We start from the raw sequence: 19,544 nt of genomic DNA, 5'->3' as shown, positions 1-19,544 counted from the left end.
TGCATCCTACAAAAGTTTTAATAGAAAATGCCCTGCAGACTAATGATGTGATGTATCTTGTGCTGACCATTTATTTATGTTCTCTGCAAAATATCTTTTCAAATCTTTTTGCTCATTTAAAAAACTGGTTTATTGTATCATGGAGTTTTGATGGATCGTTATCTATTGAGAATACATACATATATACATAGATGTTTGAGTAGATACATGTAGACACATAGTATAGATATATACTGTAGCACTGTAACACTGTCCTCCCATTGTTCATCAATTTGCTCAAGTGGGCACCAGTCACATCTCCATTGTCACACTTGTTACTGTTTTTGGCATATTGAATATGCCACAGTAGCTTGCCAGGCTCTGCCATGTGGGCGGGATACTCTCGGTAGCTTGCCTGGGATGGCGGAATCAAACCCGGGTCGGCTGTGTGCAAGGCAAATAAATGCCCTACCCACTGTGCTATCACTCCAGCCCCAGATATATACAAACACATAAATATACACATGTACACAGATAATGTGATTATTTGTTATCTTTGCCCAAATACTTGCATTTTTAATTTCCTGGGTATTTCAATCAAGTTCACCTTAAATGAATATATAATCCTTGGAAAGGCACTTGCCATACACACAGCTGACCAGGGTTCATCCCAGGTACCACATATGGTCTCCCGAGCTTCCCACCCTGAGGATTCAGCCATGCGTACCCCTGTGTGTGTGACCCTGAACCAAAAAAAAAAATTAAGAAAATACATTTTAAAATAAAATAATTATATTTTTCTTTTTTTCGTTTTGTTTTGGGGGCTATACCTGGTGGTGCTCATTGGACTGTAAAGGGTGTCCAGGATCAAACTTAGGCCTCCTTCAAGGGAAGCATGCTCTCCAGCCATTGAATTTCCTGTCCAGTTCAACCTAGTTGCCTATTAAAAGATTATTGTCCCTTGTTTCCTACGTAAGACCTCTGCCTAATTAAAGTGTGCCAAGATTTTCCTCATTCTATTTCATAATGATAATATTTTTATTTTATAGTCACAAGTTATATCTTTCAAATTAATTTTCATAAGTGATATCAGGTAATGATAAAAATGTGTTTTCTTATTTCCAAATGGATAACCACTTATTTCGATTTTACTGTTAAATATTCATTATGGTTACTGAACTGTATAATAAGTGCTTTTGTTGAAAAGTGACCAAACATTTATGGGTTGATTTTTGGACTTTCCAATCTCTTGCACCGACATATTTATCCTTGTGCTAAATACTGCCTTGATTACAGTAGTAAGTCATGAAACTGGGTTGTGTAAGTTCTAGGTGGTGTGAGTTTTCCACTCTGAATATATTTTCCAAAAATTATTTTTTAAATTCTAAACTATAAGGATTTCCATTTCCATTTTAAAATCAGATTGTCCGCCTTCTCCTCTCTGGAAAGAAAGATGGCGGCCACATGGGAGCCTTGTGGACAGCAGGCATGAGCCGGGGGAGCGGGGGCGACTAAAACCTCATGGGAAGGGGGGCGTTCCGGTCCGTCCTTCACGCCCTACCGAGGCCACCAGTTGCCCCCTACGAGCGGCTCTCCAGCACGGCCACAGCCCCAGAAGCACAAGGACTTAATGCAGAACCCAGCAGCTTGGAGCAGAAAAGTGAAAGGACTATGCGTTAATCCAGGCCATCATGTCTGCCCGGAGGGGAAAGGGTGTTGGTCCCTTCCGCCCTCCTCCCTCTGGAAAGAAAGATGGCGGCCACATGGGAGCCTTGTGGACAGCAGGCATGAGCCGGGGGTGTGGGGGTGACTAAAACCTCATGGAAAGGGGGGCGTTCCGGTCCGTCCTTCACACCCTACCGAGGCCACCAGTTGCCCCCCACGAGCGGCTCTCCAGCACGGCCACAGCCCCAGAAGCACAAGGACTTAATGCAGAACCCAGCAGCTTGGAGCAGAAAAGTGAACGGACTATGCGTTAATCCAGGCCATCAAGTCTGCCAGAGGGGAAAGGGTGTTGCCCCATTCGCCCTCTCTTCTCTGGAAAGAAGGATGGCGGCCGCCTGGGAGCCTTGTGGACAGCAGGTATGAGCCAGGGGTGTGGGGGCGACTAAAACCTCATGGGAAGGGGGGCATTCCGGTCCGTCCTTCACGCCCTACTGAGGTCACCAGTTGCCCCCCACGAACGGCTCTCCGGCATGGCCACAGCCCCAGAAGCACAAGGACTTAATGCAGAACCCAGCAGCTTGGAGCAGAAAAGTGAAAGGACTATGCGTTAATCCAGGCCATCATGTCTGCCCGGAGGGGAAAGGGTGTTGGTCCCTTCCGCCCTCCTCCCTCTGGAAAGAAAGGTGGCGGCCACATGGGAGCCTTGTGGACAGCAGGTATGAGCCGGGGGAGTGGGGGCGACTAAAACCTCATGGGAAGGGGGCGTTTCGGTCCACCCTTCACGCCCTACCGAGGCCACCAGTTGCCCCCCACTAGCGGCTCTCCAGCACGGCCACGACTCCAGAGCATAGAAACCAATTTCTTAACTATCTGACTTTCAGTATAAATACTTCAAGGGTCAATAAGTAAAATAGCAGAAATCCAAAACCAACATTTAATTCTTGAACCCAGCTGTAGAAAGCAAATCACGTCACAATGCTTTTTCAGCATGTCTGATTTGGGGGGGGGGGTAAACTCTAAATAATAGTGGTGAATCTTTTATTGAAACAATTAATCTAATCAAAGCAGATAGAGTGTTAACTAGAATTCATCTGCCCCACAGGGACTGGGAGGGGTGGGGGGTGGGGTTTTATTGGGGTTCTTCATGGTAAAAAAAAAAAGTATTGGTAAAGGGAAATGTGTTTGATATTTGCATGACTGAGACCTAAACCTGAAAGCTTTGTAACCTTTCCCAAGGTGATTCAATAAAAAAAAATAAAAATAAAAAAAAATAAATAAAATCAGATTGTCAATTTCTTTGTAAAGTTACACTGATGTTTGATTTAGGATTAATTTGAATCTACAGATCAATTTGTGGAGAACAGACACCTTAATATTAAATTGTACTGTCTGTGAGTAAAGTGAATATTTATTTAGTTTACCTTTTTAACTGGATCACTGTTTATTATAGAGCTGCGAAGTTATTCATGTTTGAATTCAGATGTACAATGTTCCAATGCCAATACCATCACCAAGGATCACTTGACTTCACTATTGCTTCATTTCCCTTCAGTCCACTGGTATACCTCTATTGGCAAGCGCTATTTTTCTTTTCCTGTTTTTTCCCTTCCTCTCATCCTGCTTTTAGATACTGTGGTTTACAATACTGTTACTGATAGGGTATTATGAGTGTCACTTTACCTCCTTCCAGCACCTCCTCCTGGTCTAGTGATCACTTCCCTCTATCACTGTCAAAGTTGTCCCTTCCCTAAAGTAACCCATTTTTCCCACCGCCCTCCCCCTGCCCACAAATGTCAACCATCCTACTAAAGTCCAGTTCTCCTGTTCTTCATCTCTGTTGCTTTAGGGCATTAGTTATTTAAAACCATCCTGTTGAAGTATACAGAGCTCTTAATTCAGGCAGTTATTTGGGATAGTGTTATATTAAAATTTAAAAACATGGCTCAAGTATCAACTTTAAATAGAATATTTAAATTTTCCAATATAAAAATTGCCATTTTTATATTTCAATGGCAATTAAACTTAAGTTTTTTCAGACATACTTTTGTACAGACATTCTATCTTTCTCCTTTTATGGTCTCAAATAATGTGACCAAATAATAATGTGGACCAAAATAATTTGACCCAATCAACCACTGTTTCTGCAAAATAGTTTGGTTTTTAGTAAGGCTTGTTTTCTAACACAAATCTTGTATTCGTGTGATTTATTTTACTAAGAACTACCACTTTTCCCTCTCAGACTGACACACTATAGGCAAAGGAAGATAAATAAGGTTTCCATTTCCTTCTCATTTATTATAAGAATATATTTTTCATGTACTATTCTTTATAGTTTATATGATAAGATTACTTGGTATTCATTAGTGAGGTTTATTGAATTCTCTGAGAAGCTATCAAATAAAAACTAAAGAACTTTAAAATTGCATCTTCAATTTACTAAATTGAAAGTATAAAGATTCTACATGATCTGTGTGAATGATGTGAGAGGGTATTTCAAAATTCATTCTGTGAGTTTCTTTATTAACTTAAAGATACTGTAGTATAATAAAAGTATACGCCAGTCTAAAAGGTAACTATTGTCAAAAATGTTTTTATTCTTGCTATACACTATGCCAATCTAAAAAAAATAAGAGCTATGCTATGATGCAATTAAATCACGCTTACAGAATCATTCCTTTATTATAATTTTTTTTGGGGGTCACACCCAGCGATGCACAGGAGTTACTCCTGGTTCATGCACTCAGAAATCTCTCCTGGCAGTGCTTGGGGGACCATATAGGATGCTGGGAATTGAACCTGGGTCTGCCGCATGCAAGGCAAACACCCTACCTGTTGTGCTATTGCTCCAGCCCCCATTATAATATTTTAAGCAAATCTTTTTCATACACAAAAATTTAAACAACAGGAATACCTGTACAAAATGGAAAACAGAACTGGAGAGGTAGTGCAGCAAGAAGGGTACTTGCCATGTAAGTAGCCAACCTGAGTTTGATCCCTGGTACTCCAAATTGTTCCCTGAGCCCCGCTCACAGATCCAAGCCCTGAGAGCCTTCCAAAACAAGAGCACAAGACTTACTTTCTATTGTGTGTTGAAAATTAATTTATCGTATAGTTCCAATGAAGCTCTGACCTTTTATAGTCTTAAATGAGTCAACATCACTCACACAAAAAAAAACCCTTATTTGATGGTTCTTAAAATATAATGATGGCATAGTTACTGATTACAAGTAGCAGACATTTTACAAAAGTATTTAAAGTTTAATGTGAATGACAATATGGAGCAAATGTGTCATTTGCTAGCAATTTTTAAAGTACAATTTCTCTTCTATTTTTCTCTTCTATTATACTCTTCTCTAACAATTGTGTTTCTGTACTACTAGGGCTCTATGAAGCTGAAAAGAACACCTAATCCCTTTTCCAGAGTTGACTCTTTCAGTAATTTACGATTGCTACCATGAACCTTTTAAATTTTATCTTCCTCTTCTGTCCCTTTGCTATTGCTCTGATGACCAAGGGCTGCAAGCACACTCAGTGAGCATTCTACTCTTTCATCATGGTGTTCACACACATTCTGGTTGAAGTGCTCCTGGGGATCACCATGGGGCTCACAAAGGTTCTATCTGGTGGCTGCACACGCAGGTTGTGATGCTTGCAAGTACCAGACTGTGCTGGACTTCACAAACTTGATTGGTCCACCACAGATCCTTAAATAGCAGTTCATAGATCAATTATTTTAAATAGTCAGTCTGTGGGCTGGAACAATAGCACAGCGGGTAGGGCATTTTCCTTGCAGGCAGCTGGCCTAGGTTTGATTCCTCTGTCCCTCTTGGAGAGCCCAGCAAGCTACCAAGAGTAACTCGCCCACATGGCGAAGCCTGGCAAGCTACCTCTGACATATTCAATATGCTAAAAGCAGTAACAACAAGTCTCACAATTTGTTGTGAGATGTTACTGGTGCCCGCTCGAGCAAATCTGTGAACAATGGGAGGACAGTGGTACAGTGCTATTCAGTCTGTACCTTGTTATTATTATAAAAAAAAAGTATTTTTTAACATGCTTTACATTTTCAAGCAGCTTAATTTATCACTTATCTCTCTTTTTATGCCTTGTTTCTGTTTCCTCAAAGATCTTTAATTAACCTATGATTAGACAATTTTTGCTCATTTTATAGAAATTTTACTTTTGTTTAGCTACTGCAACTTTACCAGTTTTGAAATACTCAAGTTAATGCTTCGTATATTATAGAATAAAGAACAAGGTTTGTTTTTTTGTTTTGTTCCACTATGAGAAGAAAATGGTCATTTGATTGTTTCAGAAGCATTTAATAAATGACTCCCAGCAGAAGTACTCCCACCAGAATACTCCCAGCAGAGGTTCTGGGTAGAGGAATGATGTGATGAGGTTCAAACCCATAATCTAACAAACTACTAGTATAAGACCCATCCTCTAACATTATTTAATCTGAAGAAATGGGGAAATTTAAAATTTTAATATTACTGAATATTATTATCTGTTTTATTTTTAAAAAATTTTTATTAGTGAAACACCATGAGGTACAGTAGCAGACTTACAAATTTTTGTGCTTGGATTTCAATTATACAATGATTGAGTACCCATCCCTCCACCAGTGGCCATTCTCCACCTCCAATGCTCCCAGTATCACTCCCACCGACCCCCAACTCCCAATCCCAACCCACCCCTGTGGCAGGGCATTCCCTTTTGTTCTCTTTCTCCTTTTGGGTGCTGTCGTTTGCAAAAGAGGCATTGAGTGGCAATCATGTTCAGTCTATAGTTTACTTTAAGAATGCATTTCTCATCCTGGCAGGATCTTCCCAACACCCTTTACTTGGTGCTCCCTTCTCTATCTGGGCTGCCTTTTCCCCTAGCATGTGCGGCTGGCCTCCAAGCCATGGAGTGAACCTCATTGTACTTATCTCGGCTATTCTTGGGTGTTAGTCTCCTATTTTGTTACTTTATATTTCACAGATGAATGCAATCTATGTCTGTCCCTCTCTTTCTGACTCATTTCACTTAGCATGGTACTTTCCATGTAGTACCACTTGTATGTAAATTTCATGACTTCATCTTTTGTAACAGCTAAATAGTACTCCATTGTGTAGATTTACCAAAGTTTATTTAACCAGTCATCTGTTCTTGGGCACTCGGGTTTTATCCAGATTTTGGCTATCGTGAATAGTGCAGCAATGAACAGAGAAGTGCAGATGTCATTGAGACTGTACTTTTTTGCCTCTCTGGGATATATTGCTGGGTCAAATGGGAGCTCAATTTCTAATTTTTTGAGAATCGTCCATACTGTTTTCCAAAAGGGCTGAACCAGTCGGCATTCCCACCAGCAGTGAAGAAGTGTCCCTTTTCCGCCACATCCACACAAATAATGGTTGCTTTTGTTCTTTTGGATGTGGAGCAGTCTGTGGTGTGAGATGATATCTCATTGTTGTTTTGATCTACATCTCCCTGATGATTAGTGATGTAGAGCATTTTCTCATATGCCTTTTCGCCATTCAAATTTCTTCTTTGAGAATTTTTTTGTTCATTTCATCACCCCATTTTTGGATGGAGCTACATGTTTTCTTCTTGTAGAGTTCAACCAGTGCTTTGTATATCCTAGATATCAACCCCATATCAGATGGGTATTGGGTAAATATCCTTTCTCATTCTGTCGATTGTCTTCGTATTCTGGTCACTGTATCTTTTTTTTTTTTTTTTGCTTCTGGGTCACACTTGGCGATGCACAGGGGTTACTCCTGACTCTGCACTGAGGAGTTACTCCTGGTGGTGCTCAGGGGACCATATGGGATACTGGGAATCGAACCTGGGTCGGCTGCATGCAAGGCAAATGCCCTACCCACTGTGCTATTTCTCCAGCCCCAACACTGTATCTTTTGAGGTGCAGAAGCTTCTTAATTTAAGATAGTCCCATTTGTTTATCTGTTTCCACTTGGTTGGTCAGTGGAGTATCGTCTTTGAAGATACCATTAGCCTCAATATCGTGGAGGGTTTTGCCGACCTTGCCTTCAATGTACCTTATGGATTTTGACCTGATGTTGAGATCTTTAATCCATTTTAATCTGACTTTTGTGCATGGTGTTAGGTCGAGGTCTAAGACCATTTTTTCGCATGTGGTTATCCACTTATGCCAGCACCATTTGTTGAAGAGGCTTTCCTTGTTCCATTTCACATTTCTTGCTCCCTTATCAAAGATTAGATGTTCACACATTTGGGGTTGTGTGTATGGATATTCCACCCTGTTCCATTGGTCTGCGGCCCTGCCTTGTTCCAGTACCATGCTATTTTAATTATTACCGCTTTGTATTAGAGTTTGAGGTTGGGGAGGGTAATGTCTCCCCACATCTTTTTCCCAATAATTGCTTTAGCTATTCTCGGGCGTTTGTTGTTCCATGTGAATTTCAGGAGTGCGTGATCTATTTCTTTGAAGAATTTCATGGGTATCCTTATAGGGATCGCATTGAATCTGTATAATGCTTTCAGGAGTATTGCCATTTCGACGATGTTAATTCTTCCTATCCAAGAGCAGGGGATATGTTTCCAATTCCTCATGTTCTCTTTTATTTCATGCAGTAGCGTTTTGTAGTTTTCATTATAGAGGTCCTTTACCTCTTTATTTAGGCTGATTCCGAGGTATTTGATTTTCTGGGACACAATTGTTTTACACACTTTTTAAAGAACTAGTCAATTTTGTAACCACAATACCTTACCACGTTAAAGGGAGTTTTCCAATTACATAAAGTCAATATATTAAAACTTAAACACATACCTCTATAAAATATACAGCAAAGGGGGCTGGAGCGATAGCATAGTGGGTAGGGCTGTATGGCATTTGCTTTGCATGCAGCCAACATGGCCAACCAGGGTTCGATTCCCAGCATCCCATATGGTCCCCCGAGAACCGCCAGGAGTAATTCCTGAGTGCATGAGCCAGGAGTACGCCCTGAGCATCACCGGGTGTGACCCAAAAAGCAAATATATATATATTTTTATATATATACTATATATTTATATATATATAGCAATAAAATTTTTCTACCTTCCTTATAGCTATATTGACTCATCAATTTCCAGAATACTTGGCAGTTTCACTTTGATGAACATAACACTAAAACACTTTCATAACTGTACATACAAAATAAAATCCCTTATGTGTTCTTTTATAGAATTTATGGAAAAGTATAAGACATAAAAAAAATACCATATCAAAAAGTAAGTTTAGGCCAAATAAAAGTTATTTCAGACTTGACCTTAGTTGTTTTAGAACTGCATTTTCATTTCCTTTCTAAGCTACAATTTCAAAATCCATGGTTGGATAAAACTTTCAAGGTTCAAAGAATGTATCCCCTATCTTATTATGTTGCAAAGTTACAACTTACCAAAGATTCTTTCTGGTTTATATATTAGACAATAAAGAAATTTTGAAAATGCACCAACTAAACATCAAATTCTTCAGCCTATTTGTCTAAATAACATGCACCACTGGACATATGTGTATAATTATTTCGGTGCAATTTACTGTATAACTGCATTTACTGTCAGAATTTGGGTGCTAAATTTATATTTACTGAAGACATACCTAGAAATTTTATCATCCTAGAAATTCTTATAAAACTAGCACTACAGCACACTAATATAGTTCAATAATTAATCATATTGATCACACAGTACATCATGTCTCTATATAGTTCTTTTTTTTTTGGCTTTTTGGGTCACACCCAGTGATGCTCAGGGGTTACTCCTGGCTCTGCACTCAGGAATCACTCCTGGTAGTGCTCAGGTGACCATATGGGATGCCAGGGATCGAATCCAGGTCGGCTGCATGCAGGGCAAATGCCCTACCTGCTGTACTATCGCTCTGGCCCCTCTATATATTTCTAGAATGTTATAACTTTTCATTTTAAACATTACATGAGATAATTCACAATTGCAAACTTTAGTATTTAGACAAAATTCTCTTTGTAATTATATCTAGTTATAGGTATAATTGCAGAAAAATAAAATTTAAAAAAATAAGCACAAATATAGATTTTTGAAACCACATATTTACCTGACATTGCCCTTGGTGTTTCTGAGAACAGTTGCAGCAAAATTCTGTGTCACACCCACCAAGCTGATTCCATCCACTTCCACAATTTGGTCGTTCACTTGTATTCTTCAGAATAGGCAAGAAAGAAACAATACTTTTAATTTTTCTGAAAATATATTAAAATTACCCACACAAATTAGTTGGCTATACTTGATTTTTAAGATACTAATTTATGAAAATTTTGTCTTTTTATGTAAGTTACAGGACTTAGAGAAATGCTTAATTAAAAATGATCTTGAGCAGAAACAGCAACACTATAATTTTCAGTTTATACTATATCCATATTCTAATTATAAATAATTATAATTTCTAATATTCTCATACTTACATAATTTTTTCATTAATAGCCCAAAACAGTAACGTCTTGCAATTTGTTGTGAGATGTTACTGGTGCTCGCTCGAGCAAATCGATGAACAATGGGAGGACAGTGCTACAGTGCTACAGTAAATGCCTAACAAATACTACTAAAATACTCTTTGTGCTCATTTCTAGTCTACTTCGCAGTGCCACACCTATCAAGGAAAACCTAGGAATATCAACAGAAATTGCAAGGAATTCTTTCTAATCAGAAGTTGTATACCTTTGCAGTTGGATTCTTCAACTATGTAATGAATATGTACACACATACATATACACACATATTTGTTTTATTACATATATATAGTGATGTCTATAATGTATGTGTACCTGTTTACACATACATTACACACATTCCTTTACAAAAACATACATGTGCACTGTCTATGAAAATACAGTTATCATTAGAAGCAATATTCAGCATTAGAATCATGCAGTTAATACACTTACATTTATATTTTTATATGTACCAGTTTTATTTTTCAAATTGAAGTATTTAATCATGGAGAGAAGCAGATGAACCAGTTTCATTTTTCAAATTTAAGTATTCAATCATGGAGAAAGGCAGAGAAATTAGATGATAAACACTCATGTTTATAAAAATGAAGTGGAAAAATCTCATCACTGTATAATGCACTGTAGCACTGTCCTCCCGTAGTTCATCGATTTTCTCCAGCGGGCACCAGTAACATCTCCTTTGAGACTTGATGTTACTGTTTTTGGCATATTGAATACGTCACGGGTAGCTTGCCAGGCTTTGCCATGTGGGTGGAATACTCTCGGTAGCTTGCCAGGCTCTCCAAGAGGGGCCAAGGAATTGAACCCGGGTCAGCTGCATGCAAGTCAAATGCCCTACCCGCTATGCTATCGCTCTGGTACTGTGTAATATTTTAGTCAAATTTTTCTAAAGAAGTACATTATGGAAAAGTTTATGCCCCTTTAAAATTTGTCTCCAATTCTATTTTCCCAATATTTCCACAAAGAGAACATAACATTAATTTATATTTTTAGCTGTTCTACTAATTTTTGACAAAGAAATAATACCCAGGCAAGATTAGGCATAATATATATACACTTGCAGTCTTCAAATATTATGACATACACCTTCCCTTAAGTAATTTAATTTGCTTCATCCAACATTATATGTAAAACTTAGCCAAGGCTATAAGTACAATTCTATCTAGATAATCTTGCAATCATGTAGTGCTGTTTTATTATATTTAGATATATTTATCCATTACTTTGTAGATGCACATCTATGTTTATAATTTTAGATATTATGAATAGTTCTTCAAAGTTCAATTTCATATTTCTCCTTATGCTTCTTTGCAATGTATACCTGAAATACAATTGCTCACTCAAGGAATGCAAACATTGCCAGTTTTATTATACACTGACAAATTTTAGTCTCAATACATAAAGTATTTTCTATTGTTCAGTGCTGCGGAAAAGTTTCTGACTGTTCACATCCTCACAGATACTTGGTATATTTTAAACTTTAGATATGCCTTCCTAAAAATGCATTTTCCTATCCTTGTGAATTGGCAATTTTTGTAAGTGTTCAGGTCTTATCAACTGGGTAAAATAAATTGTTTTTATTGCTATATTGCCATTTTCTCCCTCATTTATATATTTTTATACATCCTGTCTGCAATTTCTCCGTTATGTTATTGCAAATGCCTTCCCCAATATGTAGGGTTATCTTTTTACTGGTTCATATTTCTCTGAAATGTTATGGTTTTGTATTTACTTGAAAACAGGATGAGACCGCTATTTAGGTCTCCCAAAGAGGAATCGAAAGAGCTATTCTTGGAGTATCACGCTTCCTCAAATGAGAGAAAGAATCTGGAGTTCTGACCTCCATCAATGGTCAAGAATCAGGGATGCTGTCTCGTTTGCCAAGGAGTAAAAAATCAGATGGGCTGGACACGTAATGAGATTTGGAGACGACTGCTGGACTAGAGCCGTTACTGACTGGATTCCACAGGACGTCAAAAGACCACGTGGCCGCCCACCTATGAGATGGTCAGACTTCTTCGTCAAGACCCTGAATGATCAGTTTGAGGGTCTTCGTGTTCCTAGAACGAGCAGACGCCATTGAGCTACACTAGCATGTGACAGGGATGAATGGAGACGTTACTGGAGCCCACTCGAGCAAATCGATGAATAACGGGTTTTGCGGAAAACTATCTCAAAAAAAGTCACATTTATAAAATTTTAACTTTATGTTTGGGAATTTTTGTACTTTTTAAAAAAAGAATCTGATCAAAAGTATGAGCTTTTTTTCTTTTCTTCTAAAACATCTTTAAACCTAGTATTTTTGGTTTTAGTATGGAAGTAGTAAACATTCATAAATATTCTTATTAGAATATTTAAATAACATAATTATTTCCAAGCTGTAATCAATTGGTCTAACAACATTTAATTAAAAGATAATTCCCCTCTACTTGTAGGGGTACATCAATTAATATCTCAACTGTGCCCCAAGGTGTTTCTGGATTTTCAACTAGGCCTAACTTGTCTGTCTCTCTGTACTGTTTTGCCCGGTTATATACAGTTTTCACATTTCATGGGTAAATTCCCTTTTCCTCATTTGCTGTCTTCAATATACTTCAGAAGCTCGAGCTTTAGATCTTCATGATTTACATGTTCTGTAAAATCACTTTCTGTTTTCAGGCAATTATACTGATTTGAGAGATTAGTCTGGGAAACCTGATACCTTGTCATATTTATATTTCCCAATTGATAAAAAAATTTATTACAACTAGAACAGTTACGTTACTGACCAAGATGGTAATACAAAAGGCCCCTAGCTTTGTACCCAAGAGAAACAACTAACAATCAGAAGTACAGAACAGAATCCCACACATGACAGTGAGAAGAACTATGTACTGTACCTCAGAGACCAATACAGACTGCGAAATAAAGTATGTAACAGGGGATTTATTCTTCAAATGGGTAGTCAGTGAGTTGAGAGAAATGTTTGAAGGCTGTGTTCTGGAGTAGGAGTCACAGAAAGAGCTACTAAGTCAGTCAGAGGACCATGAATGGGGCAAAGAAGAAAAGATATAAACACACATTCCCTAACCTAGCTTGAGCCCATACTGAGGAGATGGATCATAAAAGATAAATCTCTCTAGACCAATGTTTCTCAACCCTTTTCAAACTACGTTCCCCCATTTTCTATTCTTGTTTCCTTCCTGTGGCTCACTGTTCTGTCAGCTGCTCCCTAGTTTTCTGCCATGGCCCCTTATTTACACAACTTTTACTGTGTTCCCCTTTGCAATATCCTGAGGACGCAAAGGAAGAGCATGTTTCCCCTTGTTGAGAAAAATTACTCTAGACTACAGTCGTGTTATCCCACTCACTGAAATAGATACCGACCTTATGAAGTGCAAGGACAGCAAAACGCCTATGCAGTCTCTGCTCTGGGAATCCAGAGAGAAAGTATATTTGTGATACTATAAAACATGTTTCTCAAGGTGATTCAATTGAAAAAAAAAATAAAACAAAACAACTATGTTCCTCCTACCACTTTGTTCGCAATAGAAACTGGACTGATTTCCTATCCTACTGCTAGAAAAACTGCAAATATAAGCATTATTCAGTACCTAGAGAAACCAGTAGTGGAAATAAAAAAGTGACAGACTACCCATTTAAAAATTAACAGTAATTCAATTCATGTTCCGAATAAAAGGAAGAAGGGAGGGAGGGGGAAAGTATTCAAAGAGAGTTAAACAAAAGTCAAATAAAGAATCAAGTATATGGCAACCTTCATGGAAATATAGAAATCCAACAAACATCCCTAACCTGGGAAAGGGTCTGAATACAAGACCTTAAGACTGGCTATCTAAATTCAAAGAAATCGCATTAGTTATATATCACTCTATAAATTTCAAAACAACAGATGAATGTTGAAGGAGTGGGGAGGATGCAATTTATTAAGGCACTCCTTAAGCTAAAGGAAGAAAACAATTCTCCGAAGTACAACCTCAAAAAAAGTGGAAGGTTGTAACTCTTCCTATTAAGTAGATTAAAAGTACTATAATGAAGAAAATCAGAGAAGTAGGAAAACATTCAGAAAAGCCAGTAGAAAACATTACCAGAACTTAAAACAATAAATTAATGAGCTTAGAAACGAATCCAACAATTAGCATCTAGAAACTGAAGGTTCAGAATACATAGAACTCAGTGAAGGAGAGTAAAAGTTCTATAGAAAGGGATAAAGTAAACAATATCTGTGATTGGTTAGTTCTGATACAGCTACCTATGAATAACACAGGTAGAAGAAGAGATAGACATAAGACAGTTAAAAAAACATTAAGAAACTTTGAGAAAGATATTTTAAGAAACCATTAAAAAAGACAATATAAGTTAATGGATAACCTGGGAAGAACATATAGAAAGAAAGGAGTAAATAGCTTATTCAAAGAAATAATAGCAGCAAACATCCCAAACCTGGGAAAGGGGCTGAATACAAGACCTTAAGACTGGCTATCTAAATTCAAAGAAATCGCATTAGTTATATATCACTCTATAAATTTCAAAACAACAGATGAATGTTGAAGGAGTGGGGAGGATGCAATTTATTAAGGTACTCCTATTATCAGACATTCATTAGTCTTTTCGGGCCTGCCAGGAAATAATGTAACAGCATGTTCAAGATATTCTAAGATAAAAACTGTCAGTCAAGGATACTATAAACAGCAAGGCTCTTTCATATATGAAGGGAAAATAAAGGCCTTCAGAGGGAAAAAAAAAACCTTAAGGAGTTGTATAACATTTGAAATTTCCCTACAAGAAATCTAAAAAGCCTTTCTTATCTAAATTTAAAAAATATTTTGTGAAGAGTTGCGAATAAATTGAACAAGTAAATAAATAAGACCAGAACACTAAAATCATAATAATAGCATATCTTCATACATAATGATCACCTGTATTATAAATGGGGTCAATAAATAAATTAAAAGGTACAACACGGGCAAACAGATTAAAAGGAAATCTCAAAAAAGTAAATTTACATGATTTCACATAAAAAGAAAAAAATAGAATAACCAATTTCAGCAATGTTTAAATAAAAATTAACAAATTAGTTCATTAAAATCAAGTGCTACTCTAATTACCTAAGCTTTATATATTCTAGATTGTTGTCATGGGTCTTTGCTGTTCTGTTTTATTTGAAGGCCACAACTGAGGTGTGCAGGGCTTACTCCTGGCAATGTTCAACGGTGCTGAGGATTGAACCCAGGTCAGCTACAAGCAAGTCTGTATCTGCTGTATTATCTCCCAGATCATTGTGTATTTAAAACCAATATAAATACAGCTTGGAAGTGGGAAGGTGGTGGGGAATGAAAGCAATATAGCTTGTCGTTGTCAAATGGGTACAATTACTTAGCAGGCCCAGTCAAAAATAACTTGAGGGGCTTAACATACACTGAGCCAATGTGTACAACTGATTAATGTACTAAGAATACTGAAGCTACGTTTTAATAGGTACATCTCTATCCTAGATAGGTTTAGATACTTGAAAATTAATCTCTCATATGAATTAGCTGGGGCTGAAGCGATAGAACAGTGGTAGGGCGTTTGCCTTGCATGCAGCCAACATGGCCGACCCAAGTTCGATTCCTCCGCCCCTCTCGGAGAGCCCGGCAAGCTACCGAGAGTATCTCGCCCGCACGGCAGAGCCTGGCAAGCTCCCCATGATGTATTCAATATGCCAAACACAGTAACAACAACAACAACAAAAAAGTCTCCAATGGAGACGTTACTGGGCCTGCTCAAGCAAATCGATGAACAACGGGATGACAGTGACAGTGACAGTGATGAATTAGCTACATTGAAACATATTTACTACTTGCTGGTTAATTAATGAACTGAATAAAGTCTGACACATTAATTTTATGTCTGAGAATAATTTTTCTGACTCTTTCAATATGTCTTTAAAGCTTTCACCAAAATATTATAGTGAATTCACAAACCCACTTTCATGCTATTACCACAGATTCACTTCATGGACTTTAAAACCCAGTATATCTGTTTGATCTCAGAATGATTCAAAAGCATCAATGCATTTTTCATTGGCTATTTTAATTTTATTGTATTTATTTCTTAAATCATTGAATTTTTTGTTATGAACATAGCTTGTACTAGATAAACACACTATAAAATATTCCTCACAGGTGGTAGTAATGTTAGCAAGTGTGATTTCATTGAATTCTTGGGGGTCTATAATTGTTGATATAATAGATAGAAAAATAGCTGTTTGGCTATTGTTTTAGCTTGCCTATTTGTAAGTTCAAATTATTTTATTTAAAAAAATTCCATGACTATTAGAAAGAAAAACCCGTCTTTGAAATCTCAATACATGAGTTTTTTTTTTGTTTTGACTAATTTTTTAATCTTGGAGGAACTCAAACAAGTAGTGTTTTGGACTTATTCCAGGCTCTGTGCTTAAGGGTGACTCATGAAGGTAGTCTGGGTACCATGTGCACTGCTGGGGATGAAGCCCAGGTTGGCATCATGGAAGGCAAGCACCCTACCCACTGTACTATCTCTCTGCTTCCCTCCCCGCACCCCCACAAAAATCTCTTTGACTAATCTTTCGGTGACTTTGCAGAACTGAATATCAATTCTCTATTCTGCTGTTTTTCAAATTTTGAGAGATTTGTAATTAAGAGGCAGGAATCCTCCCTAACAATAACTATAAGAATAATATTACCCAGATAACCAAAAACATACAGAGCTATCACCAAAAAAGAGAAATATAGGCCAATATCCCCAAAAGCTTCCATCCCTCTCGGAGAGCCTGGCAAGCTACCGAGAGTATCCCCCCTGCATGGCAGAGCCTGACAAGCTAACCATGGCATACTTGATATGTCAAAAACAGTAACAATGAATGGTCCTCATTTCCCTGATCCTGAAGGAGTCCCCAATATGTCATCGGGCTACACTAGCACGTGACAGGGATGAATGGAGACATTACTGGGCCCGCTCGAGTGACTAGGAGAACAACGAGGTGATAGTGATAGTGATCCCCAGTTAACATAAATGTAAAGATACTCAACAAATTATTAGTTATCCAAATCCAAAAGTACATCAAAAGAGTGTCAAGACCAAGTAGGATTTATCCCAGCATGCAAAGATGGTTTAATAGATGCAAGCCCATCATTGTAATACACTAATACACCATATCAATATAGTAAAAATAAAAATTGATGACCATATCAATATGTGTGGGAAGGCATTTGATATGAAGCAACATATATTCATGATAATAAATAAAATGGGGGTAGAAAGAACATTCATCAAAATAATTAAAGCAATGTACAACAAACATAAAGCTAATATCATATTCAATGGTGAAAAACTAAACACAAATAGTTGCCAACTCTCACAACTATTATCCACATAATATTAGAATTCTGAAAAACAAAATCTAAACTAAGCAAGATTTTATAAAATTAACTGCTATTAAGGACTTATATATAATTTAGAAGGAAAAAGAAGTGTTCTAAAGTCATATAGAACATCAATTCATTGTCTTCAGGATAGCATATTATATATTAGATAAATACTGTTATGTTTCTCCACCAGAATTAAAAAACTAGAAAGATGAATCAGAACAAGAAACCAAAATCGGGGAGACAGTTGCAAATGACAGACTACTTTGTAATTTATATAAGATTTAAAATGGTAACAGCAAGCATTAAAAATGAGAACCCTATCTACTCCAGAAATATTCATCAGAATATGGTGCTTATAGTGCTTTGGATTTTGGGCAATTTTTGATAAGTAAGTAGTTTTATATTATAGTTGTTTTAATTTTTTTATGTAGGAGGACTGCTTTTTATTCAGCCACTGATTAGGCTGATTGAATTGGGTATGAACTCCACCTTACTCTTTTATTTTTCCATTTTTTATAATTATATTTATTGAATCATCGTGAGAGCAGTTACAAAGCTTTCGGTTTTTAGTCTCGGTCATACAATGAAATAGCCATACCTTCACCAGTGCCCATTCTCCACCACCAAAAACCCCAGTATATCCCCCTCCCAACTCTCCCCCTACCTGATGGGGCAGATGATTTCCAAGTTACTCTCTCTACTTTGATTACATTCAATATTTTGACACCAGACCCAACATTATTATTTGGGATTTTACCCCAACACTCAGATCTGCTGAAAAGGCAACAGTAGACAATTTGTTTTCTATTGCTGGTTATGAATAACATATGATGCCGCGAGGCTGCAGTACTGGCTGTGCAATTTTGAAATTCCAAAATTTTAACAATTAAATCTGCAGGGATTTCTTGACAAAACCTGCTGGGTTCCGAGATTTGTTCCTGAGTCTCTGGGATCGCGAGTCTTAAGCAGCTTGATCAGGAGTCAGAGAGGCTGTTCGTGGGCAGTGATTTGGGTTCTTGTTGGGATGGGGAGGAAAGGGCTGGCTCCACCTCCATCCCGTGAGGCCCCGCTGTCTCGTCACTGCGGGCTCAAACCTGACTGTCCACTGGCCTCTGGAGGATGGCAGCCACCAAACGTCCAAGGGGGAAGCAGGTGGAGGAACAGCACCCTTTCCCCTTTGGCATGGTCTGGTGACAGTAACCTACTGCGGGGTCCAGATGCATTTCTGCCAAAAGTCGCTGGTTTCCGAGATTTGTTTCTGAGTCTCTGGGATCATGGCTGTTAAGCAGCTTGTTCAGAAGTCAGAGAGGCTGTTTGTGGGCAGCAACTCGGGGTCTCGTTGGGGTTGAGAGGAAAGGGCCGGCTCCACCCCTATCCTGTGAGGCTCCACATGTCTAGTCACTGTGGACCCAAGCCTTACTGTCTAGTGGCCTCTGGAGAATGATGGCGACCAGGCCGCCAGGGGGAACAGACCAAGGCACGAAACTATTCCCACTTGGGGTGGTTTGGCACTGGTAACCTATTGCAGGGACCGGACGCATTTCTGCCAAAAGCCACTGGGCTTCAAGATTTGTTTCTGAGTCTCTGGGATCATGACCATTAAGCAGTTCGATCAGGAACCAGAGAGGCCATGCCTCCAAATAGATAGCTGAGCTGGAGGTGGTTTGTGGGTATGTATTCCACATACCTAACTCTTGGCCATTTACTTTATTGGTAAACTTTGCCCCAAGTTTTTGGGGTCTGGCCAAAGGCACAACAGCAATTTGGGGTCATCTGTAAGTCTGAAGTTGCCATCAGGCTGCTGATGCACTCGCCTCACAAGTACAGATTGACCCACTAGTGGCACCAAACCCCCATAGTTGTTTTAATTTAAAAAAAAATCTCAGACTTGCAAAACATATTTATATGCTATCAACTTGATATAGGGATTCTATCTAGAATATTATAAAGAGTTACAATTAAAAAAAAAGACAAACCACCCAATTTAAAAATGGGAAAGGATATGCACAGGAATTTCTTC

At 38.1% G+C, this 19,544-nt stretch overlaps 1 protein-coding gene across 9 annotated transcripts in view; it reads right to left on the bottom strand.

The window, feature by feature from the left end:
- Nucleotides 1-19,544, bottom strand: part of PPP1R9A (protein phosphatase 1 regulatory subunit 9A) — a 337,678-nt gene that overhangs the window by 125,375 nt on the left and 192,759 nt on the right. For all 9 annotated transcript variants that reach the window (XM_056118127.1, XM_056118126.1, XM_056118129.1 and 6 more), the window contains exon 5: nt 9,722-9,826. In XM_056118127.1, the coding sequence (XP_055974102.1) occupies nt 9,722-9,826 (105 nt within the window). The remainder of the gene's footprint in view (nt 1-9,721; nt 9,827-19,544) is intronic.

The sequence above is a fragment of the Sorex fumeus genome, unplaced genomic scaffold (genome assembly GCF_029834395.1).
Source record: "Sorex fumeus unplaced genomic scaffold, SorFum_2.1 ptg000037l, whole genome shotgun sequence".
Taxonomy (NCBI): Eukaryota; Metazoa; Chordata; class Mammalia; order Eulipotyphla; family Soricidae; genus Sorex; species Sorex fumeus.
Note: the sequence above shows the minus strand (reverse complement) of the source record. Positions and strands in the feature narration are given on the sequence as shown.